This window comes from Panthera leo, chromosome B4 (genome assembly GCF_018350215.1).
Source record: "Panthera leo isolate Ple1 chromosome B4, P.leo_Ple1_pat1.1, whole genome shotgun sequence".
Lineage (NCBI taxonomy): Eukaryota > Metazoa > Chordata > Mammalia > Carnivora > Felidae > Panthera > Panthera leo.
The window spans coordinates 15,646,856-15,674,021 of NC_056685.1; the positions used below are offsets into that span (position 1 = coordinate 15,646,856).

The window sequence follows — 27,166 nt, forward strand, 5'->3', positions numbered from 1 at the left end:
GGGGTCCTGGAATGCATCCCCCATAGATAAGGGGGTCTGCTGTATAGAGAAACAAGTCATGGGCTTTCCAATCTTCATGAAGCTTGGCCAGAAACAAGCAACAAGCCTAGGACCACAACCTTCCTAAATATGACACATTGCTAAGAAGTTCAAGTACATGAAAAGGACGAGCTATATTCTAAGTTCTGTAAAGAGTGAATTAACCTGGGGAACCAATCAGTTGTCTCTACTGTACGTAAAGCATAAATATATGTGCCTGTCATTTTTAAATCACAGGCTTTTAAGTAGTTTAAGGTATATATGTAAAATGAAATCAAAATTAAATACTGAAAAGTTCCTAAAGCACCTCTGAAACTCTTGAGTTCTAGGGAAAGCAGTCTGTAAATCATACACTGACCAGTCTGTCAGAACACATGGGGCAATGCAGTACAATTAGCACATCATACTCAAGTTAAAGAGCCTGTGAGCACAAGACTATTGTGATAAGCAACTTACTAATTTTGTAACTGAAAGTAGATGGATTAAAGCTAAATTCCTAAAACTAAAGTAAAAAGAAAACAACTACCTTTTACATCAGGAGCATCCTATGTCTAAAATCTAAAGGAAGTAAACAGAGTTACTGCCTCCAATACAGCCTGGCATAAAAACTTACAATTTTAAAGGATTCTTCAAAATAGTGATTTTTAAAAATCAAATGATAGGGCAATATGCAAGAAATAATTACTCGATTAAGTGATTTTTTAAAAATTGTTTTAATGTTTATTTATTTTTGAGAGTGAGAGTGAGAGACACAGTACAAGCTGGGGAGGGGCAGAGATTGAGGGAGACACAGAATCCAAAGCAGGTTCCAGGCTCTGAGCTGTTAGCACAGAGCCCGTTGCGGGGCTTGAACTCACAGGCCATGAGATCATGACCTGAGCCGAAGTTGGACGCTTAACTGACTGAGCCACCCAGGTGCGCCAAGTTACCGCCTCCAATACAGCTTGGCATAAAAAATTACAATTTTAAAGGATTCTTCAAAATAGTGATTTTTTAAAAATCAAATGATAGGGCAATATGCAAGAAATAATTACTCAATTAAGCCATTTACAACTTTATTTAACCTGGCATTCTAGGTCATTAAATGTGTCAAAATTCAAGAAAGTAGTTATGGAGATACACAATTATCTTTAATAATCTTACGTTTGAAAGCTGATGGAAATCTATTCTTTTGTTATAACCGGGCCATAAAGTTATGAAAACACCTTTGCTTTCAGAGAACATTAGGTCAACTCAGTGCAGTAACACTGTTTATCACCCAATGATGAGCAGTTTAACAGTTCCCCTACTAACTTTATTACTTCTTTTTGCAGAAAGTCTCCTCTCTATTCTTATACTTAACTTTCATTTAAACTTTAGGAATAACTTGGTAGGTTAGAAAACTTTTGACTATTTTTAGTAAATTTATAGTTAACCTAAAGAGAACTGAAATTTGTACACTATTCAGTCATATTTCCATTTTTCAAATCTTTTATTCCCATGTGGGTCCTGCAGATTTCTTAAGTTTATTTCTCGGTGTTTATAAGTTTCTTGTTGCTACTATAAATAGGAACTTTCTTCTATTATATTTTCTCACAGGTCTTTGTTTATATATATAAGCTACTGGTTATCATATGTTTTGTAACCAGTCTCCTTATTAAACGTACTAATTGTTCCTCATCGTATTTTTAGCACAGTATGTTTTCTGTTTTCCAGGCCTATACAATTATTCTTTAGAATCTTCCTTGATAGTTATATGCTATTTCCCTTGTGTGAGTATATTACCTAACATCTACCACAATATTAAATAACAATGTCAATGGTGGACATCCTTGTTTTATTCATTATTTTAGCGAGAATGCTTTTCAAGTTTTACTATGTTACTGGACTTGGAGATATATGTGTGTGTGTGTGTGTGTGTGTGTGTGTGTGTGTGTGTGTGTGTGTGTTTAAATAGAAATATACACGTGCACACACACACGTAAAGCCACTAAATAACATACGTGTCTGTAGTAGTACACATATGTCCTAATTTTATTAAGGGAGATTAAAAACCCAAATGCAGAAAACCCTGCATTTGGTCAACTATTTTCTAATACATAGTTTTGCTGTTTCCCATTATTAACATGTTGAATAGTATTAATAGAATTCCTAAGTACTAAACTATTATATTCCCCAAAACAAAATCCATTTTGGTTATGCTACATTATTCTTTTAATGTGCTTCTGTCATATTTTACTTAGAATTACTGTGTTTATATTCATAAGACAATGATTTTCCTGTATTGTGGCATATGGTAGGTATCCAATAAAAACTGAGTGGATATTTCCTACCATTTCCTGTTCTGTGAACTCTCATGTTATTTTGTGCATAAATATGACAATCCTTCTTGAGGACCGTACTAATCATCATTATAAAGTAACTTTCTATGACTCTTAAATGCTCTGGCCTTGGAATCCATTCTAACTAATACCAGTTCTGAAACTGTTAGCCTTTGTTTCCATTTGCCTGGTATTTGTCCTCGTTTTTAACCCAATATGTTGCTCATTCAACAGTGTTCAGAAAGTAATCCACCAATATTTCAGAGGATCTACCCTCTGCCAGGCACTGTGCCGAGTCTGCGACAAGGAACAAACCAGACAAGGTTTCTGCTCATGTGAAGTTTATACAGTACTGACTACTAATTCCTCATTTTCTACCTAGATACATTAGCCTGCAGTTTTATTACTAGCTGTCTTTATAACCGAAGAGTCCTGCTCCTGGTTCTAAACCTCCCTGTGATTTTTTGGGCCTGACTGTGGGCAGTTACAAAGGCTGCCCTTCCCACTCCAGACTCCGAACACAGCCAGCACGTCGCAGGCTCTGCGAGCTGTCAGTCGAGGATGCAGGCGCCCTGGCCAGCACGGTCGTCACAGATTTGCACGTCTAGGTCTCTTCAAGCAGCTCTGTCAAGGCCTCCTTCCCGGAGAAGGTGGTGGAAACCTTGAAGACGCTTCTCCCCACTCTGAATGGTACTCAGCACTTGGCATTCCTAGCCCTCCCCTCTCACAATTTCCCCAAGGCTGGGGCTCCCTGGACGGTGAGCTGACCCCCACATCTGTGCTGACACCCCCGGCTCTCCCTCCGTACGCTGTCGCATGGGGGAAATGCAGCAGGGGGCCCTGGCGGTTCCTCTTATTGCACAGAATTGCTTATACCACCGCAGTAAGTGAAAAAGGCTTCACTCTTTCATTTTCGCCTTGCTGTTTGAATAAAAACTACTCTGACCCCTGAGAGCTCCGCTGTCTTTCCCAGCCCAACTAAGCTCCTAACAGTAACATCAAATAATGTCCTAAAAATCCACACCTTCATTTATCTTTCAAATAGACATATTTTTTGAGTCTCACTGTCCTACTTCAATCACATTATTATCTCTACAGCGCAAAGATTCACACAGTTTTACACATCTGTTTTCTAACCCTAATTTCTTTCCTAACACGGTAGCTTTATTCCTGGGTTCTCTACTTGGATTCATCTCTTGGTTAGATTAAGTGAGTCATTTTCTCAATAAGGGCTCACAGGTACTATGGCTCATGAATTGCCGTAGGTTTTATTTGGGGAATTTCCCCCTCTGTTTCTGTTAATATTTTTTTCCCATTTGTCTTATTGTCTTCTCCAGAGGTTCTAATTACTTTTTTTTTTAACGTTATTTATTTTTGAGACAGAGAGAGACAGAGCATGAACGGGGGAGGTTCAGAGAGAGGGAGACATAGAATCTGAAACAGGCCAGGCTCCAGGCTCTGAGCCGTCAGCACAGAGCCTGACTTGGGGCTCGAACTCATGGACCGCGAAATCATGACCTGAGCTGAAGTCGGCTGCTTAACCGACCGAGCCACCCAGGCGCCCCGGTTCTAATTACCTTTATCTTAGATCACTTTTGTCTTCAGCAGTTACCATTCCTTCTGCAAATTGTGATCTGTATTTCTTTTCCGTTTTAATTTGCTTTATTGTTCTCAAGCTCTCTCCTGCACAATTCTGGTTGCAGCCCTGTACACTTTATTTTTTGCTACTCTGACATGACTTTCATTTTTATAATGGTTTTATTTTTCTCCTCTTTTTTTCCCAGACTACTGGTAACTTTTCCAGCCCCAATTATTGTCTTACTGCTTTTTGAACTGTTGTATACATCTGATTGAATTGTTGGGGTTTTTTTTTTTTCAAGTTTATTATTTATTTTGAGAGAAAGAGTGCACGTGTGAGCAGGGGAAGAGCAGAGAGGGAGAGAGAGAATCCCAAGCAGGCTCTGCACTGACAGTGTAAAGGCTTGATCCCACCAGTGTGAGATCATGAGCTGAGCCAAAATCAAGACTCGGTTGCTTAAGTGACTGAGCCACCCTGGTGCCCCAAGTTCTTGTTTTGAAGATGTGTTATTTAATGCTTAAAGCTCATAGAGGCATGTATGTTTGAAATTTCCTTCTAGTTCTTAATATAATTTTCTGTTGTATATTCTGCTTTTTGTTTACACATCTTACCTTATTTTAAAATTACTATATTAGTATAGCCTCAAATAGGTTCCTGTCTAATTTTTGGGGTTTTTTTTTGTTTTTTTTTTTTTGCAGAAGGGGGAGGGGCAGAGAGCCTTAAGAGAGAACCTTAAGCAGGCTCCACACTCCGCACAGAGCCCTAGGCGGGGCTTGACTCAGGACTATGAGATCATGACCTGAGCCGAAAGCAAGAGTTGGATGCTCAACTGACTGAGCCACACAGGTGCCCCTATTATTCATTTTTTGACGCAGGCCACGTGAATGGAGGAGTCTGCTGGGAAATAAGGTGAAACAGATACATGGCTGCCACACCGCTCCCAGGAAGGACCTGCAGTGGCCTCTACCCTAAGGGCTTGCCTCTGTCCAGAGCCTGATCTCGCATTCAGGGCCAGCAGGAAGTCGGCCGCGGTTACCACCGCACTTTCCGCCAGTGATCTGGGTTTTTCAAATGTCTCCTCTCCTGACCGAGAACAAACAACTGCTGGTGCATTTGGTCCTCTTCCTTGCCATTCCTTCAGTCTTGATTCTGCACAAGACATGCAAAGGTTTGCCTGCAGCTGTGCCGTCTTCAGTCAGTTCCGTCTCATTTCCGTGACAGTGGACACTATTCTTCATAGTTTTCTTTCTTGTTTTAGCTTACGTCTAATCCCTACATTCATTAATAATGGTTTTTCATTCCCTTTTTCCCCTTCTTTTCTTCTTTCTATCAGGAAAAGGAATAGAGTTATGTAATAGAAGTATCTTCTCAATGCCACATTTGATCAGAAATCCCAAAGAAAACCATTTACAAGTTCAAGTTCTGTACTGGTCGATAAATTCTTGAAGGCAAAGACTATAGCTTCTTCAGATCTGTGCTCTCTCCAAGGGCTCAATACCCTGCATGTATTAAATGCTCAAATGACCAATATATGTTGTTTTATAAAACTGAAAATCCCTAGAGCCTCTCATCACTCCTAAGTTTTCCATTCAATTTCTACCCCCTTTTGAAACATGACTCTCAGCATAGCTCCTATATATTTGACCTAGACATGATAACACTCTCTCCACATCAGACCAGGGATATAAGGAATACCAAAGAAGAAACTGAAAGCCATAGGAAGGCAAGCTTTTTTCTTACAGACAGACTTACAGAGCTTACAGACAGTGAGCTGGAGGTACCTATCTCCATTCTTCCCTTTTCCTAGCCTTCTTAGATCATAAGCAAATAATATGACTTATTATCATCTATTAAAAGTGGCAGTGAAGTATAATTAGCACTAAAACAGGGCAGAGTGCTAGAAAGCAGGAAGCTACACAGGGAAAGAGAGGCAGAAATCTGCATGGCATTCACTTTGAGTGTCTGGTTGGATATCAACCTATGAGTGCATCAGGGGACATGCCATGAGGGAGGGCAAAGGACTACTGCTGCGAAAAGCACAATTACTGGGGAGCTGTAAGCCAAAAAACTAGGACACCCAGAGTAGGAAGACCTAGTTGAGTACGTGGGCTATTTTATTATTATTATTATTATCGGAGTGTAGTTGGCATATGATGTTATATTAGTTTCAGGCATACAACACGGTGATTCAATGAGGGTTCATTTTTCTCCACATCCTTGCCAACGCTTATTACTATTTCTTGTCTTTTTGATACTAACCATTCTAACAGCTGTGAGGTGATACCTCATTGTGGTTTTGATTTGCATTTCCCTGAGGATTAGTGATGTTGAGCATCTTTTTCTGTATCCATGAGGTATTTAATAGAGATCTAAGAAAGGTCATATCTTAGTAGTGGGATGAGACTAGCCTCACAGTAAAAGCTATTCAAGACCCACTTGAAAAAAATGCTTAAAAACATACCCTGAGAGAATTAAGCTGATCTGCAATTAACTGCCTGTGAGAACAAAATCCAATATTCCTTAAAGGGTTACAACAAACTGGCTACAATGCCAGGCTCCTAATAAAAAATTACGAGAATGCTAAGAAACAAGATAATGTGACCCATAAGCGGGAAGGGGGTGAGGGGCAAGAGGTGGGGGTGGGGAAGTTCATCAGTAGAAAGAAACCCAGCAATGAGAGAGATGATGGAATTAGCAAAGGTTTTAACAGTCAAAAATATCATCAATTTTTTCAAAGGCCTAAAGAAAACAAAAACATGGAGACAAATTGAATACATGAAAAAAGTTAACTGAAACTTCTAAAAATGAAAAAAAATTGAAACAAAAAGTTACGCACTGAAAAAAAATAAGAACTTGAAGATATAACAATATGGCATGTTCCCAAATGAAGCATATAGAGAAAAGGAGAGTAAAAATGAATACCTTCAGTGACCAGCAGGACAATATGAAGGAATCTAATACATGCATAATTTGAGGTAAAGTGAAAATAGGGAACAGAGAAAATATTTGAATAATGGCTAAAACCTTCCCAAATTTGATGAAAACTATAAACAAGAAAAGCACAAGGCCCAAGCAGAATGAATAAAGAAAAACATACAAAAACATATTAAATAACATTTCTGAAAACAAGTGATAGGGACAAAATGTTAATTGTAGCCAGAGAAACATATAATATATTAAGAGAAATGAAAATAAGAATTATTAGACTTCTGATCAGAAATTAAGCAAACCAGGTAAAGATGGAAAGTGCTGGAAAACTGTTTTAATTCATAGAAAATATGAACTTATGAAAACATCTTTCAAAAATGAATGCAACCAAGGATTCAGTGAAAATTCTATTTTACAATAAAGACAAAGTAAAATACTTCTGCACTCACAAAAAACTGAGAAATTGGTCACCTGCCAAATGCTCATGACAGGAAATGCTAAAGGTTCTTCAGGAAGAAGGAAATTATACCACATGCAAACTTTGATTTCAAAAAAAAATGAAGAGTGTTAAAAATAGTAGATGATATGTAAATAAATATGAAACATTTCAGGTCTTTTTAAAACTTTTAATAAATATTTGACTACTTAATCCAAAAACACTAACAATATATTTGAGGTTTTAATTTTTTTTTTTTTTTTTTTTTTTAACGTTTATTTATTTTTGAGACAGAGAGAGACAGAGCATGAACGGGGGAGGGTCACAGAGAGAGGGAGACGCAGAATCTGAAACAGGCTCCAGGCTCTGAGCTGTGGGCACAGAGCCCGACGCGGGGCTCGAACTCACGGACCGCAAGATCGTGACCTGAGCTGAAGTCGGACGCTTAACCGACCAAGCCACCCAGGCGCCCCTGAGGTTTTAATAAACATAGGAGTAAAATGTATGACAATAATAGCAAAATATTCTGGAGAGTAAAATGGATGTATATACTGTTGAATTAATTTATGAAGTGCTATATGTTATTTGAAGGTGGGCTTCCATAAGTTAAAGACGCATACTGTAAACCCTAGAGTAGCCACTAAGAAAATAAGACAGATACAAATAGTAAGATATACCTAATAGCCATTAGTGGAGAAACAGACGGAAAAATAGAAAACAAATAACAAGGTAGTAGAATTAAAATAATATTAATAACAAAATTAAATGTAAATGTATTCCAATTAAAAGGTAGAGGTTGCCAGACTGAATAAAAAAGCAAGACCCAGCTATACACTGTCTACAGCAAATCTAATTTAAATACAAAGATATAAGTAGGATAAAATTTAAAGGATGGAAAAAGATAAACATGCAAACATTAATCATAAGAAAGCAGAAATGGCTCTATTAGTATCAGGAAAAGTAGACTTCAGAACAAGAAATACTTCCTAGGGTTAAAAAGGAACATTTCATGATGATAAAGGGGTCAATCACAAAAAAAAATTACAAAGTATGTACACTTAATAACAGAGCTTCAAGATAAAATGAAGCAAAAACCGACAACACCGAAAAAAGAGACACATTTATGACTGTAATTGGAGATTACAACACCCCTGTCTCAGCACCTGATAGAAAAAATCAGTAACAATATAGAAAAATTGAACACTAACAACCAACTTGACCTAACTGGCATTTACTGAGTATTCCACCCAACAAGAAAAGAATACATTCTTGGGGCACCTGGGTGGCTCAGTCAGTTAAGTGCCTGACTCTTGATCTCGGCTCGGGTCATGATCTCAAGGTTTGTGAGTTCAAGCCCCACATGAGGCTCTGTGTTTACATCGCAGAGCTTGCTTGGGATTCTGTCTCTCGTTCTCTCTGCCCCTCCCCTGCTGTGCTGTCTCTCTCAAAATAAATAAACTAAAAGAAAAGTTAAAAAAAAAAGAAAAGAAAATAATACATTCTTTTCAATAGCATATAAGCATTCACTAGACAAAATGAATTCTGGCCTATAACAAAGTCACAACAAATTTAAAATAACTGAAATCATACACAGTATGACCAAAATAAAACAGAAATGAGAAATCAATAACAGAAAGCTATCTGGAAATATCATGAATATTTGGAAAGTTAAACCCATACTTATACATAATGCAGGGGCCAAAGAAGAAATCAGAAGGCAAATTGGAAAATATTTTGAACTGTATGAAAATGAACACACAACATATGACAATTTGTGAAATGTAGTCAAAACTTAGGAAAATTTACAACACTAAATGTTTATACAAAAAAAAGGAAAACAATCTCAAGTCAATCATCTAAGTCCCACTGTAAGAAGTATTAAAAATTTCAATGCAAAGTAAGTAGAAAGAAATAATAAAGATAAACAGAAATTAGTGAAATAGTAAACAAATGAATAATAGATAAATTCAATTGCATCCACAGCTGGTTACTTAAAAAGACCAATAAAATTGGTAAACCTCCAGCTTCATTAGCAGAGGAAAAAAAAAAAAAGAAAAGATACAAATAACTAACATTAGGAATGACATATGGTGCATCACTATCGAGTTCACATGTATTAAAAGGATATAAGGAAATATGAAAAATGTCAAGCCAATACATTTGACAAATTAGATAAAATGGATAATTTCTTCAAAGATCACAAATTTCTAAAACTAAACAAAAAAATAAATAGAAAGCTTTACTGGTATTGTAACAATTAAAGAAATTAAATTCATAGTTTAAAATCTTCCCACAAAGAAAACTCTAGCCCCACATAGCTCCATTAACTCAATTCTATCAAACATTTATAAAGGAACTAATACTTGTTTTTCAAACTCTTCCAAAAAGTATAAGGCTAGTATGACCCTAATACCAAAACCATACTAAAAAGCTGAGGAGAATGTAAAAATATCTAACAAAATATTAACAAATGAAAACAAACAAATTTTTATTACATAAAAAAGATAGTAGATCATGACCAGGTGGGATTTATCCAGGAATGCAATACTGAGTTAATATTCAAAAAAAGTTATTGATATAATCACTGTATTACCAGAATAAAAGGGGAGAATGCTATAATCATGCCAAAAGATGCAAGAAAGATAGCATTTGAAAAACTAAACATCCATTCCTCATAAAAATTCTCAGAAAATATAATAAAAAGAAACTTAATAAAATGCATCTATAAAAAATCTACAACTAACATCATACTAAATGGTGAATGACTGAAGGTTCTGCCCCTAGAATCTAGAAGAAGGCAAGGATACCCAAGGCAATCCTATTTAATCAATACAGTACAGAAGATCCTATACAATGCAATAAGAAAAAAGTAACCCTGATTGGAGGGGAAAGCAAAACTCTTTATTCTCAGATAGTATTTGTGTGTATGTGGAAAAATCCTAAAAAATCAAAGCTATCAGAATAAATTAATGTAACAAAGTCACAAGATACAAGGTGAAGGTCAAGAAACACAATTACGTGTATTCTTATATGCTAGCAATAAACAATTAAAAATACATTTTTTAACAAACACCACTTACAATAGCATCAATACCCACAGGTATTTAGGGATTAATTAACTAAAATGTGTGCAAGACTTGTACACTAAGTAGTATAAAATATTGCTGATATAAATTAAAGAACATCTAAATAAATGAAGAGAGATACCATATTCATGGACTGAAAGACTCAATTTTATTAAGATATCAGTTCTTCCAAAACCGATCAGTGCAATTCCAATAAAAATGTCTTTTTTTTTTTTTTTTTACTCATAGAAATTGGCAGGGTGATTCTGAAACTTACACACAAATGTAAATGACAGTGTAACCAAAATAATGTTGAAAAAGAAAAACAGAGATTCGAGAACTTACACCACCTGAATTCAATACATATTATAAAGCTATAATAATCACAAGAGTGTGCTATTGGTGTAAGGAAAAACATACAGATACTACTGAAGAGAGTCTGGAAATAGACTCACACATTTATGACTTAGTTTTTTAATAAAGGTGTCAAGGAAATTGAGGAAAGGATAATCATTTCAGAAATGGTGCCAGGACAATGTTATATGCACTTGGAAAAAAATAAATGACTGCTACTTCAAATTGCACACAAAAAGTAACTCTAAATGAGTCAGAAATCTAAATAGAAAAGCCAAAACCATAAAATTTCTAGAAGAGGGAAAAATAGGGTAAACAAAGATTTTTTTTTAGAACACATAAAAACGTGACCCAAAAACAAAAAAAAAGATAAATAACATGTGCAATTTGATGAACACAGTTAAGGAAATGAAAAGACAAGTTACAGAACTGGAGGAAATCTTTGTTATATATATTCTGACAAACAACTTGAATCCAGAAAACTTAATAAGCCTTTCAACTAAATGATGATATTACAAACACACCAAGTAATAAAAATTGGGCAAGAAATTTCATCACCGAAGAAAACACAGAAATAGCCGAGAAGTACATGAAACGATGCTCAACATTATTAGCCAGCAGGGAAATGCAAATTAGAATCAGCACGCACGAAAGAATCACAATACCTCTATATGCTCACTGGAATGGCTACAATTTTAAAAACTGACAATATCAGGGACACTTTGGTGGCTCAGTCTGTTAAGTGTCCAACTTAGGCTCTGACCATGATCTCATGGTTTGTGTTCGAGCCCCGCATCGGGCTCTGTGCTGACTACTCAGAGCCTTGAGCCTGCTTTGGATCCTGTGTCTCCCTCTCTTTCTGCCCCTCCCCCGCTCTATCTGTGTGTCTCTCTCTCAAAAATAAATAAACATTAAAAAATGACAATATCAAGTGCTGTAAGGATGTGAAACAACTGAAACATGTACGTGGATTATGAGACTGTAAGATGGTATAAGCACTAGAGAAAGCAGTTAGCATTTTCTCATAAAATTAAAGAAACCTACTACATGACCCAGAAATTCCAGTTCTGGGTATTCATCTACAAGAAATGAAAACAAAGGTTCACACAAAAACTTGTACATGAATGTTCATAGCAACTTTTTTGTGATGGTCGAAAACTGGAAACAACCTAGATGTCTAACATCATGTGAATGGACATATACACTGTAGTGTAAAATATTCACTGTACAGAATATGACTCAGCAATAACAAAGAGCAGACTACCGATATGCACAACAACATGGGTGAATTCAAAAAACATTATGTTACACAAAAAAGTTACACCCAAAAAACTCACCCTCATGATTTTATTTGTGATGTATTAGAAATGGAAAATTTAATCTGTAATGACAGAAAGATCAGTAGTTGCCCGGGGTTCGGGCACCAAGGAACACTGTAGGGGATGGGCATTCTAAGTCTTGATTGCGGTGGTTACACACTTGTATGTACTGGTCAAAACTCAAACTACACACCTTAAATGAGTGCAGTTTATTGTGTATAAATTATGGCTTCATGAGAAATTCATTGTAAAAGTCGTCACAACAAGAAAATGACAGAAAAAAACAATTTCATATTATTTTTAAAATAACTATTGTTTACTAACACTATTTAAAAATAGCGTTAAATACCTCTGCTGAGTTCATCACGTGTACTTTTAACCTTTAATTTTGACAGGCTTGCTAAAATAAGAAGCATTCAATAAGTAATAGCCAATGACTGCCTCTCTCTCTCTCTCTCTCTCTCTCTCTCTATATATATATATATATATACATACATATTATAGTATGTGACTATTGCTTGAAAGTAAAGAATTAATCAAAGTTTAATGCCATTAGAGAACCATGAATTTAGGAGTCAAACATATTCTTACGTTTCATTCCCTTGTCTCAGAAACCAAAATACTGAACTCTGTCACTCTCACTCTCTTAAACTGAAAATTAAAAATAAATAAAGGCAAAATAGAGCATGCCATCTTCCGACAGAACAGAAAATGTCGATGCCCTTCTCCTAAACTTCTCATTCGTATATAACTTATTCTCCAATTAACACACCATCAATCAGTATCATACAGTGTTTTTCAATCACGTTTTCCTCGCCATCTACTTATCAAAGCAATAAGCACGATTACTCACTTCAATTGTCTTGGCCAGTAACTGAGTGTGAGGAAAATTGTACGCGTACACTTCATTAGCGACAGTGTTTACATCAATGGCAGCCACCACTTGTGCAGGAATACAGCTTTCTGTAATGATAAATGGAATATCTTAAAATGCAAAGTCCTCAGTATCAACGTGTTCACTTTACAGAGAAGTCAAAGTAGCAGAATTATGCAGCGCGTTTCCTCACTAGCCAGAGCTCAGATTTCCGTGGCTGAGCAGGCTGCGGGAGTCGGGCACGAAGTGAAAGACGTGCATACTTCTGGCTCATTACTCTAAACAGCATTCTGAAGCTAAAAATGAGAATTAAATGTTTTAGTCAGTATTTCTGACCTTTGCCTTCCTCACTCCATTAAGATACACACTTACAAGTTAAATAGAAAGTTCTCTTAAGTTCAAACAAACCAAAAATAGGATAGTTAAGTATATTCTTAAAAACTGTATCACGTGGAAGTTTATATAAATAAATTAACTACCATTTGCTCTTCACCTTCTAATGTTAGTATAAAGCTGCTTCCCAATATCACTACAAATGCTTTTAGTTAAATTTGGGGGATTTCTTTAACAATAATATTATTGAGATATAATTTACATTCCAAAAAAATTCACCTGTTTAAGGCATAGGCAAGTTTTGAAATGAAAGAACAGTTAAGTGGTGTCCAAATGTATAAAACACATAGACTAAAAAAAAAAAAAATATATTGACAGCCTAGGACAGAATGTAAGAAGAGCAAGGGAAATAATTCCAAGGGCATGCCTTCGCTGCCCTTCTATCTTGCTGCTAAAAAAATAATAATAATAATTTTCAGAATGGTATCAGATTCAGAGTTCTGCTATAGCCCTTCACTGGCAGTCAACAATGAGGCTATGTAAACACACATAGCTGCTGTTAGATTTTGCAATTACCACCCCCTTGCACTCTTTACTCAAACACATGCAAAACTAATCATGTATATATACTGACCTAAATCAGGAGAAAATGTGAAGTTTTAAAAATAATAGTATTTGAGACTTCTGAGGAACACCATAAGAAAAAATATTACAAAATTGCATAATACCTCCAAATAGCTATTTCTTTAATAACCATTTGCTGTTAATAGTTAGCACAGGTAGACCAAATATCAAAAAATGAAAAGAAAATTTAGTGGTGAGAAGCTAGGGCTCATGCAGCAGGCACCAGAAATAAAACCCAGATCATAGAAGACGGAGTAAAGAGGAAGGCTCACACACACTCAGAAAATAATCACAGCCATTCACTGAGGCCTAAGAGTGAAGATGCCAGACACAAAACAAGGGCGTGAATGTCTTTAAGTACATATTTGCTGAAGACACTCGGCCAGGCCCAGCTATCTCCTAGGTATATATCACTGGAAACTCTGAGGTCCGGAGAGTAATATCATATAGCTGACTCCAACCGAGTTTAAAAGCAGTAACTAGTCCCTTGCCTTGATATGAAGTTGTACATAATATCTTTGTCAAGGGCATCAGAGAAATCTTGAAACACAAATCAAGAAGGCTTTTAAACAAACAAGAAAATTAGTATATAAGGATCATTTTGCAAAATCACAGACCTGTTATAATTCAGGTCAAGAACTAAGTTACTACTAAGCACTGTAAGAGAGCTCAGAATTAAATCAACTTTATTGAACTATTTTACTGTTCTGCTGAATAAGATATCTTATGAGCATGATGTAGCCTGCTTGCATTTCCACAATATATGCAGCAAACTGGGATTGCCTGGAGTTGATTAATAGGACTTTTCTCTTCTTTCAGGCTGATGGACAATCTACAGTGATGTGCTGAATCTGTACCACAATCAATAATTAATTTTATGTTCTTGCATCATGTGCCCGAAAGACATAAAAACTTACAAAAAGTAACTGCCAAATAAATGTTTTATGTGGCTATCTAAGAACTGATGAACCGAAAATTCTCAGAAAACAAGAGATTTTAAAAGTCAATAAGCAAATGCACTGTTTACACATTACTGTGGATTGTTGTAAAATTAGGATCCACTGCATGACCTAAAAAGTTACTTCCATGATGAGAAATGGATGTACCAAGATATTGCTGACAGTAATTCAACTTGCTTTTTCAAAACAGAATTGTTCTGGGGTATGGACATGTTTCTAAGGAAACATTTAGACTTATAAATAACAATTTAAAAAAGCAAACCTGTCAATTCTGTCAAAATCTGGACTTGAGATCCAAAGACAAGTTGACTAATATTTTCTACTATAGACTTGAAAAATCCAAAAATCTTTGTCAAGCCACATACACATATTTTGAAAATGTTTACTAAAAGTATCTAAGTGAATATAATTCACTTAGTGAATTTTGTACAAGTGAGCTAGATCTATTACTTAAATCATGCAGGAGCAGTGATTCTTGAAAAGAGAATTGGGGAAAGGGAACCCATCAGGATCTTCTAGTGGGATGGAGCATGGGATGTGTTTTCAGCACTTTGGTCTATTGCTTTACCTGGATTTTATTCATGATATTTCAGTTATTACACTGGACTGTGTACGTATCAACAGGATACATGGGTATAAAAGGTGAGACACTCTAGTTAGAGAAATGCGTATAAATGCTGTGAAAATATTGTCAGATCAGATGTACAAGGAAAGACAAGAGGTATCGTACTATTTACATGAGGACTGAATTGAAAAAGGTAGATTTAGTTATACCAGGAGAGATTTCTAGGGAAATGTAAGAAATGTCACTGACAATACATGCATAAGTCCTGTTCTCAAATATGTCTCAAGTAGGCAAGAATCTCTCTCTCTCTCCCTCTCTCTCTCTCTCTCTCTCACACACACACACACACACACACACACACACACACACACACACACCCTATGTGAATAGCAATAATTTTCCTTCTTTTTCTGATCACTCTTTCTGGAGAAGTTGTAGGAAAAACCTCTGGTTGGTAGTAGTGAAAAGGCACAAGTTCACGCTCTACCTGCCTTTCCTAACCAAATAAATCAGAAAGTTTAATTGTGCATAGTTACTAAGGTGGGGGAAAAATTCTGTTTTTAAAAATGTAAATATAAAATTAACCAGTCCACTTGGAAATAAGAAAAGTAGCTTAATTTTTCTTTGTTTTCTTTATCATTTATTTTCTGACTTGTACCTTATATGGGTGAGTAATTATTTGAATGAGCTCATTATAATCACACCTGAGACACCGAATCAGGTATGTTAATACTGACACCTAGTTGTGAAATGAAAGGTGACTTGAACATATCCAATGTCTATTTCCTTTCATTCAAAGTGATAGCTTAAGAATAAAAAAGTACTGTGCAAAAACAGACCTGAAAGGATTCTGGATTTAAAATGATTACTAATGAGGCACCTGGGTGGCTCAATGGGTTAAGCATCAGATTCTTGATTTTAGTTCAGGTCATGATTTCACAATCATGAGTTCGAGCCCCGCATTGGGCTCCAAGCTTAGCATGAAGCCTGCTTAAGACTCTCTGTCTCTCTTCCTCTGCCCCTCTCCCCCACTCACACACTCTTTTTCTCTCAAAAACATAAATAAAATAAATAAAATGATTGCTAAGTGTTTTATCACTATTAGCAAAGTATATTTCTTTTCTTTTTAAAGATTCTTGCATTTTAAAACTTGCAAATAAATTCTCTGAATTAAACAGAATTTAAAATAAGTCTCAATTTTTTTACAAAGTCCATTAATTTCCTTAGAAAATCGCCCTAGGGGGCGCCTGGGTGGCTCAGTCAGTTAAGCGGCCGAAATCGCTCAGGTCATGATCTCGCGGTCCATGAGTTCGAGCCCCGCGTCGGGCTCTGTGCCGATGGCTCAGAGCCTGGAGCCTGTTTCGGATTCTGTGTCTCCCTCTCTCTGACCCTCCCCCATTCGTGCTCTGTCTCTCTCTGTCTCAAAAATAAATAAATGTTAAAAAAAAAAAGAAAAAAAAAAGAAAATCGCCTTAGAAGTTTAGCTAACAGTAACCCAAAAAAACTTACTTTGGGTCAAGATATACACTAGATCTTTCTTACTAAGACCTAACTAAATACAAGAGCTCATCAACCAGAAAGTAGACAGGAACCACTTGAGACCTGTGTACAGACCAGAGCTGGGGAAGTGGGACAAGAGAGAAAGGTGCCAACTAATATTTAAAAAGGAGCACACTGAATTTACATGGAAAGAAAAATAAAGATGCTATGCCAGATAACAGTGCAATGTGGAGAAGAGGAGACAATGCATTCTGATTAGGACCTTGAGAACGGAAATGAAGATGTTAAGAAAAAAGAAGAACGTGATAGTTTGTGCTCTCTGGCCTTTCTACTATCGGTTTGTTTCTACTGTGGAAAAATAAATGGAACGGCTGCACTCTAATCACCATGTTAGTCCATGAAGAGAAGGGCCGCTTTCCAGGCTGATGAGGCAAAGAAGGAGAAGGAGCGGACGTCCTGAAGGATTTCACAGAGTTGCTGTAGCAGCCCTGGATTACTACGTCTAGACATATTTTATGTGAGAAACAAATTTTGACCTTTTGGACACCATTATTTTGGATGTCTCTATCATGGACAGTTGAACCTAATCCTAATGAATGCATGAACCCAATCCTAACAGTTACCCCAGCTGTTCAGCCAGGGTGTGTGTGCACACGCGCGAGGAGAGAATTTCAGGTTCAGTTCCTATTTAGACCAGATCAATGTACTTGGGCAAACATTTATTGAGTCATGTGTGCAAAACATTTTGTAGACCCACAGGGATGGATACACTAAGTGTATATTTATGGAGGTCAGGGGAGTCTTAAAATTAAAACATTGTTCTTCTCTGAAGTACAAGAATCCCTCCTTTAATATAAAGTTTTCCTTATGAAGGGGATTCCTACTAAGCAAATACTTTCTTCATTATTTTTTAATTTTTATTACTGAAGTATAGCCGGGATACAATATTAGTTTCAGGTGGACCACACAGTGATTCGACAATCCTGTCTGTACCTTACTCAGTGCTCACCATGGTAAGTGAAGTCACCATTAACACTATCTCTTCATGATTTGTTAAAAGTCACATCTATGTTTCCCTGAGAACAACTCTGAAGACTTGATTTAAGGAAATATAAAAAATTTAGAAAACTAAGCAAAATCACACATCAAATAAACAACTCAAAAATCTAATTACTAGCATTACTAGCAATACCAGCACTAATAACACCACCATGATATACCTCAAAATCTCAAAAGCAAAACTGCTGAAACTCTGCAACAATCATAATCAACCTCATGTATTCTCTAACCCCAGTAATCTCTCACTGAATACTTGTGCACAGCAAGACTTCCTCAGATGAGTTATCATAATACTGATTAGAAGGTGACACAATAACTCCCACTAAGGAAGTTCTGGTTTCCTTTTGGAATGATGGCTTGAGTGTCACCCAACAGCCTCCGTGGCTCTTGACATAAAACAAAGGTCAAACTAAAAATATTGATAATGATTACTAAAGAGGGGACACAATCATAATTTCTTTAATTTCTCAGGCTTTCATGCAACAGATCTTTTAATGATTACAAGTGTTCATAAGCCCTTTTTATAAAAGGTGCTTGGTATTTTTAAATGATTTCTTGTCCTAATATTAAGAAATGTCTCCTTCTGGGGTGCCTGGGTGGCTCAGTCGGGTAAGCGACCGACTTCGGCTCAGGTCATGATCTTGCAGTTTGTGAGTTCGAGCCCCACGTCGGGCTCTGTGCTGACAGCTCAGAGCCTGGAGCCTGCTTCGGATTCTATGTCTCCCCCTCTCTCTACCCCTCCCCTGCTCATGCTCTGTGTCTGTCTCTCAGTCTCTCAGTAATAAATAAACATTAAAAAGTTAAAAAAAGAAAAAAAAAAAGAAATGTCTCCTTCCAATTGAAGTTTGATAACTTTTTAAAACTTGGGAAGCAATATCAGATTGCTTATTTTTACATTCCGTTTTTTTTTTTAAAGAAAAATAAACCTTCATTTGCTTTTGCTTCTTATAGAAAGTCTATATTTTAGAAACTTTATTAAGGGAGATGGTCAGTGTTCAACGGACATGTTTATTTATAAGCTACACACATCAATACATGTAACACTTGATGTCAATTTTTTAAAAAACATGAAAGCTGCTCTTTTTTCTGAACTCCTATCAGTAAATTTACACTCATGGGGTTTCCCAGGATTCTTCCTAGGTTCTAATGAAGTCATTCTACTGCTTCCAAGTTATCTGGTACTTCACCACTGTCTACCCGATAAAATCCACACTTCTTAGTATGATCTCATGGTGCATTGCTGTCTAGCTTTCTCTCTTGACATTGTCCCTCAATCAACCACTTTCTTTCAACTCATACCCACCACACTCATACACATACACTTTTTCCCCAGGTAATACCCAACTACTTATCATGCCCCAGAGGGGCCATAACTTCTCAATCCTAATGCTTCTGTACATAGTTTAAAAGCCTATCCTACCCTGCCCAAGGTCACCATCTTTCTGGTCCTAGCTCATTTTTATTGGTCCCTCAGGACCCATTCAGCTCAGGCATGACTCCTCCAGGGGGCTTTCACTGAGCCGGCCGGATTGAAGTGGGGGCCGGTCCCTCGGGCTGTCACTGCACTGGGTAGTTCACACAGTCAGCACATTTATCCCAGGACACCACCTCTCTCACTAGACTCTGTGATCTGATAGAGCCCATGCCATGGCTCGTGCATCCCAGCCTGACTCACAGCACCCAGACATTTCTACAATTGGCACCCAATAGGCCTTCAGTAAACATCTGAATGAATAGTATGAAAATGAGTGAATTTGATCTCTAACTTCAACTCCTGATTATTGTTGATTACCCTCTTCAGTGTCCTGTTCCTGGGAACAGGACTAGCTTAAAAGCCTTTAATAATCCTGTACCTAAGTGTTTATCGATGTCTGAAAGACCGTGTTTAAGTAGATTGTTTGACATTCGGGTAAAATTTTAACTTCGGAAACACAATGAAGTTTCCAGAATGGCCTACAAAATTCTATTCATTTTACAAATATGTTAAAGAATAGCACCAATAGGGCTAGCGTCAGGCAGTTATAAACATTCGTTAGAGTACGTATCGTGTACTAGGCACCCGAGATGAGTGGACAGCTGTGTTGTGCTTTGCCAGCATCCAGTACCCTTTTTTCTGGCAATAGTCCCAGAGTTTCTTTTGGGGATCTCACCTCACTCACTTTCTTTCAAGTGGTTTAGATAGCCTCAACCCCTTCCCCTAGTTTCTCCGAAAGCGCGTGTCAGATGCCTGAGCCAAGACTTCCAGAGTGGGTTCAGGAAGGGCAAACAAGACAAAATAAGCAACTAGGCACAAGAAGAGAGAACACCTGACTTTTCCTTGGGCAACTAGGAAGAGATGCTTGCTCTTTCTTACTGAGTTTAACCATGGAAGGGAAGGATATTACGTGCAGCAGCAACTACAGCCTTCTGATGCAGTAACAGGAGCATGTATATAAAAATGCACCCACTCCAGAGAGAACAAATTTGAGATAGATATACAGAGAAAGAAAACTGGCTCCTGGTAACATGATGCGAGCCCCTTTAAGCTGCATCCCAAACCAAGCCTATATTTGATTTCAGTCATTACATGAGTATTTACGTCTTTTATGTAAACCAGTTTGCATTGTTTTTTGTAACTTGGAAACAACAGTTCTAATAGGCATTTAAGAGAACACACACTGAAATATCACTTGTCACTCTGAAGAAATGCATTTCAAATTCCAACTTGGCAAGCAGAACAACATGAACTTTATCAAAAGCCTTGTGAATGAGAAATTAATTAACCAAACAGAACCAAAATTAATTTACCAAACAGAAGCACATCTCTTCATCAAACACTCCTCAGGTGTCCTAAGTTGAGGCAATAATCGCAGGAGTCCCAATTTGGGGGGCAAGGACTTCATTATAGGGTTACCTAACTACCTTACCCTCTACGTGTATTCTAAAGACAACAAATATGTAGAGAGCACCTGTAAGCTGTATCTCCAAGCTCTTTCAAGGAGCATATAATATTTTCAGTTGAACGGTCTTAACGATTCCTACAAAATTCAAGTTCTGAAAGTAAACGCAGTCAAAATAGAAATTTCAATTGCAGGCAATTCAAAATAAAGAATTGTGTATGATCTATTAACATATAAAAGGATGCTGCACTTCACCAATAATGACAGAAATCCACATTAATCAGTTTTACTTATCAGATTTAGGAAAGGTCTTATAAAATGAACACTGTCTAGTGCAAGAAAGTGTTTGGAAAAATGTGCCCCTCCTCTTGTTGACCGTAGTATACGTGGATTCAACTCTTCTATGACTAGTCCTAGTGATTCTATTTGTGACAATTTATGCTAAGAAATATTTGGACAATATAAGTGTAAGTCTGCATAGATGTACGAGAACAACCATATTAAAAATGATACCCATATATACTAATGTGGAGTGACAGAAATTTTTAAGGACAAAAAAGTTACTAAATAATCTTGTTCAGTAATAATTCAAGTTTTGTAAAGTGTACGTGTATGTACCCATATTAAGAAAAAAAAAACAGCAAATGTCAACAGGGCTATCTCTTTTGGTACAGAGAATTTGGGGGTAATTTTTATTTCTTCCTTTAAACCTTTTTGGATTATTTGGCCTTTTTCTTAACAATAAGAATAGAATGCTTTTGTAATCAGTGAAAAGCAAACAAACGTAAAACTATTTTTATCTTGGAACAAAAGAATTCAAAGCTTCTCCTGGTTGTGACCCTGAGAAATCACAAAAGGAAGGTATCAAGGACAGACCAAAAAGGTTTGGATACATTCTCAAAACATACCCAACTGACTGTAAGACACCCCCCCCCCCACACACACACACACCAGTAAACAGGTATAACTCAATGTATTATTTATCCCACAAACTCAACAACAGTCAAAAGAATAAAAAACAAGAATTAAACTACATTGCCATGGTTCTTTAGAGATTAACAAGTAAATAGCATATGGCCAAAAATGTAGAGTTGAAAGCTATCTATATATTTAGAATTCAAAGGATATAAATCTAAATCTGTGTTCTCCATTTTCCCATGACATTTAAGTCTTCCTATTAATCTCTTAAAGGCATGAACATGTTTAAAAACATTTATGTAAATAGTTAAGAAATAAGCAATATAAAGCACATGTTATCCACCCTATTACAGGTTTAAATAACAAAGACTTTGTTTTCCATAAGTTTGCTTTGAATGAACAAACCTCTATGAATGTTTCATCACTATAAAAATGTAGAAACATTCTTTGTTGAGATTTTCTTACAATTTAAAAGATCATTTCTGATACACTCATGGAAGTCAATGAAGAAATGATGTATGCTTTAGTACTCTGTGCCTAACCAACTATGAATGAAAAAAAGAGTTGTAAAACTATTATTATGTTATCAATCATAAAAATCCCAAAGATTAAACTAAAAACTCTTCTCTAAGAAAATTAAAAATAAAAAAAATAAAAACTCCTCTCTAAATTTGTCCTGCTATTCTGAGCCCCTCTTTGCTTTATATAAAGTAGACCTTTCTTAAAGCTTATTCTTTTCATTATTGACTTCATAACGTTTTAAACCCTATCCTGAATTTCTGCTACAGGCATCTCTAAAAGGATTAAGTTTTACAATTTGGCACAGAATCAGAAAGTATAAATTAGCCCTAAGACCTCAGGGGAAAAACACTTCAATTATCTCATTCCTCATTTTCCTCTTCTGCGTCTCCTCCTGACTATATATTTCTTTGCAAACCTTTTTCCATTAAGCCACGGGGTATTCAACAAATACCGGCTATCATTTTTTACTCAAAACTGTCATAGGCACACCCTACCAAGATCTTTTATTCAGAGCGTGTATGTATGTGTGTATTCACAAGTCCTCAGAAAGAAAGATTTTAGGATATGGACATCTACTTATCTAGCTCTTTCTCAGCTGTGTTTGAAGTTTAGCTCTACGATTTCCAGCTATGTGGCTTAGGCAAGTTACTTGACTTCATTAAGTCTCAGCGTCTTTACCCATGAAAGTGAGAGAACAGAGGTAATAAAGTACCTACGTCATAGAGTTTTCTGAGGATTAAATTAGCTAACACCTATAAAGCTCTTATATTTGTGCTGGCCATGCAGTAAGTACTTAATAAATGTTTGCCACGATAACTATCAAGAGTTCAAAGATTTTTTTTTAAATAAGAATATTGAATATCAAATGCTAGAAAGGACTAAGTGTAAGGACCTCTCACTGCAGGTATATCAATCAAGTATTCAGTGTTTGAGAGGGCAGTTTGGCAGTATGTATCTAAAGCCTTCAAAACTGCTTTGACCTTAGCGATTTTATATCTGGGCACATATCCTAAGATGTGGTAGGCAGAACAGTGACCCCCCAAAAATCCATCCCCATCCTAATCCATGAAACATACAAAAATCTTACCTTACATGGCAACAGGGACTTTTGCAGATATGATTAAAGATCTTAAAAAGAGGAGATCATCCTAGGTTATGCAGGTAGACCCAGCGAGATCACAAGAAGGATGGAGGAGGGTTAGAGTTAGAGGAGATGTGATGAAGGAAACAGAGGTCAGAGAGAAAAACTAGAAGATACTGTATTTGCAGCTTTGAAGATGGAGGATGAAGTCATGAGCCAAGAAATGCAGGTGACCTCTAGAAGCTGGAAAACATAAGGAAACACACTGTCCCCTTGAGCTTCCAGAAGGAAACAGCTTGGACAAAACCTTGATTTTAAGATGTTTGACCTCCAGCACTATAAGATAATCAGTTTGTGTTGCTTTAAGCCATTGTTTGTGGTGATGTGTTACACCAGCAATAGGAAACCAATATGTAAGGCAACAATAAACTAACATGAAAGATTTATATAAAAAATAAATGCTATTTTATTTATAATAGCAAAAGATTATAAGCAACCTAAATGTCCAAAAATAGTTGATTGCTTTGAACAAGAACTTCCATAAAATGGAATATTACACAACCATTAAAAAACAAGTTGGCAAATATATTTAATGACAAGGAAGGAAAACTTCAAGATATTCTAGGTGAAAAAAGAAAGCTATAGTTTATTTTAATGTTCATGAACACATGTTGAATAAAGATCGAAAAGCTATAAATCATGCAGTGTTTATCCCTGCATGAGCAAATTTTTATTTTTAAATTTTCTTCTTCATTTGTGTAGCATCAGTTTTCTCAGTAAACCATAATCTCTGGAGAAAAAGAATACAGCTGTCTTGTTACTGCTGTATCTCCATTGCACATCAGAGTAACTGACACAGAAACCACTTAAAAATTACATGCTGAATGAATGAATACATTTTCAGTGTTTCCTAATTCCATCCCCCCACCTCAAGACTTCTGGTATTCTGGCAGAGTTATGGCTCCCAAGTCCAAATAGTACACTCTCTTACTACAATGGAAGATAAGTCTTGGTGAATCCACTATAAATGCCACATTAATGTGTACAATCATGGGTTTGGATTGGTTAAGTGGGGGATAGCTTAAAAGTGCAAATTATTTTTTTTTTATTTAAAAAAATTTTTTTAATGTTTATTTATTTTTGAGAGAGAGAGAGTGAGACAGAGTGTGAGCAGGGGAGGGCCAGAGAGAGGGAGACACAGAATGGGAAGCAGGCTCTGAGCTGTCAGCACAGAGCCCCACATGGGGCTCGAACTCACGGACCACGAGATCATGGCCTGAGCTGAACTCGGATGCCCAACCGACTGAGCCACCCAGGCGCCCCAAAAGTACAAATTATTAAACGGGTGAGATAAACATAAAATGAACAATAAGTGTAAAAATATGTGTAAATATTCAACTTCACTAGTAATAAAAAAATTAAAATAACAATTTTATGTAGTAAACTATATATAGTTTTAAATATTATATTGGCATATTTGCGGTCAAACACTATTAGATATAAACTGGTATATCCTTTTAAAATGCAAGCTGACAATAACATCAGTCTTTAAACTGTTAGTGCTCCATGACTTAAACACTCATTCAACATCTGCTATGCAACAGGCACCATTCCAGGTACCAAGGATACAACAGTGAACAAAACTGAATAAAACAAAAAAATCCTCACCCTCCTGGACTTACATTTTAGAAGGGGAGGCAGTCAATCTTTAAAATAGTATGGTAGGCAGAAATAAGTGTTGGTGGGGGAGGGGAATTAAACAGGAAGGAGGACAGGGAGGCAGAGCAGAGAATGTATTTTTTTTTTATTTTTTTTAAATATTTATTTATTTTTGAAGGAGAGAAAAACAGAGTGTGAGTGGGGGAGGGGCAGAGAGAGGGGGAGACACAGAATCTGAAACAGGCTCCAGGCTCTGAGCTGTCAGCACAGAGCCCAACGCGGGGCTCGAACTCACAGACCACGAGATCATGACCTGAGCCGAAGTCTGACGCTTAACCGACTGAGCCACCCCAGGCTCCTGAGAAAGTAATTTTTGACAAGGGCCAGGGAAGCCCTGAGAAGGTGACATTTGAATAAAGACAAGGGACTAGTCATGTGTCTATCAAGGAGACAGCATTCCTGGCAGAAGGAACAGCACAGTGGCTCTGAAGCAGGAACGCTCTTGGTATGTTTAAGGATAGCAAGGAGCTCACTATCCCTACTCCACTCTCCAGGAGCTTACACAGAGAAGAGGACAGGGTACATCCTTATTGGCCTTTTCCTATGTCCAAACTCATGTACATTATACACACACACAAACACACACACACGCATTCTGTATATACACTATATATACAAATATACATTGCCTAAGTATAAGACAACTAGAATGAAAGTCAATACCCAGGGTCTGCAGGAGAATATCCAAAATTATGTGGATATGGCCATTTTTGTTATACAGATGATGACAAGACATAGCTGAAATATTCAAATGACTTCATTTTACATAATTTCTTAATTTAGTTATACAAATATATATATATATTTAATTTTTTTAACATTTACTTTTGAGAGAGAAAGCGACAGGTACAGACCGTGAGTGAGGGAGGAACAGAGAGAGAGGGAGACACAGAATTAGAAGCAGGCTCCAGGCTCTGAGCTGTCAGCAGAGAGACAGACGTTGGGCTCGAACCCACAAACCGTGAGATCATGACCAGAGCTGAAGTTGGACATTTAACCAACTGAGCCACCCAGGCACCCCTAGTTACACAAATATATTTTAAATAGCACTATCTTATTAGTCCATCTAGAAATACTGCTTTTTCCACTCAAATTTCATGGAATAATTTTATTCTACTTTCTCAGCTGCATCTTTGAAATCAGAGTCTTTATCATCAACAATCACTTTTAAGTCATCTAACAGTTTTCAAGAACACATCAACTTCCCTTCCGAGTTCCTTGAGATCTAGCACTTTTTGAGTTCACAAATGATGATGTCACTGGAAACTTTACACCAACCTCAAATATCCATTAACTACTTGTGATCTCCACAAAGTAACCCCCTACCATATTACTCTGAAAAGTAATTTCCAGGTTTGTTTCCGATGATATCTAATCCATGTTACTGCAAGGTCATCCTCCTACAAATTATTTCTAAATCTTTTAATTCATCAGTATGATTTTTCATCAATTCCATCAAGTGACTTCAATAAGCACCCAACAATGGTATGACATTTTTTCAGGCTAATGTAACTTATCTAAGCAACATTTTATTACTTTGCTCTTCAAAAGACAGTAATTGAGGAATATGAAGATCCTTCATGAAAACTAAGATATAAGGCCATATTCTCTTTTCAGAGCCTAACATTTTGGGGGAAAATGAATATACTGTATCGAAGAATTTATGACAAATATGTCTATAAAGGCATATGTATACAGGTTTGAGTTTTGTTTTTTGGTTTGGTTTTAAATAATAGAATCACAAGCCCTTTGTTTTTTATAATCACAGGAGAAATGCAAAAGATAATCTCTTCAAAGAAGCAGAACTCTGGATTTTATGTTTCCCTTGGCAAATATAAAAATGCTAACCCATAAGACAGTCTAGTAAAATGATAGATTCACATATTTTCCCCCAAGCCATGGTTACCAACATTCTGACATTTCAAATTTAATAGCAAGGGACAGACAAATGGTCAGGATTAAGTCAAATCAACAGACTGCCATCAAGTTTAAATATTCAAAGACTATAATTTAAACAACTGACTCAGCAACAATAACCACAAGAGTCAATTGAAGCCACAAGAATAAAACGCATCTGAAGAAGCAGAGAAACCCTGCTACTTTATTAGCATTT

General features: G+C 36.6%; 1 protein-coding gene across 15 annotated transcripts in view; it reads right to left on the reverse strand.

Moving 5' to 3' along the window:
* TRDMT1 (tRNA aspartic acid methyltransferase 1) overlaps positions 1-27,166 on the reverse strand; it is a 91,937-nt gene that overhangs the window by 34,708 nt on the left and 30,063 nt on the right. For 12 of the 15 annotated variants that reach the window (XR_006204569.1, XM_042945011.1, XM_042945021.1 and 9 more), the window contains one exon: positions 12,874-12,983. Coding sequence is in view for 12 of the 15 variants with exons in the window: in XM_042945007.1 (XP_042800941.1) it covers positions 12,874-12,983 (110 nt within the window). In the remaining 3 variants the exon portion in view is untranslated. Of the gene's footprint in view, positions 1-3,916; positions 4,257-4,898; positions 5,245-12,873; positions 12,984-19,354; positions 21,324-27,166 lie in introns of those variants that run through there. The other 3 variants (XM_042945017.1, XM_042945018.1, XM_042945020.1) reach the window with 3 other exon arrangements.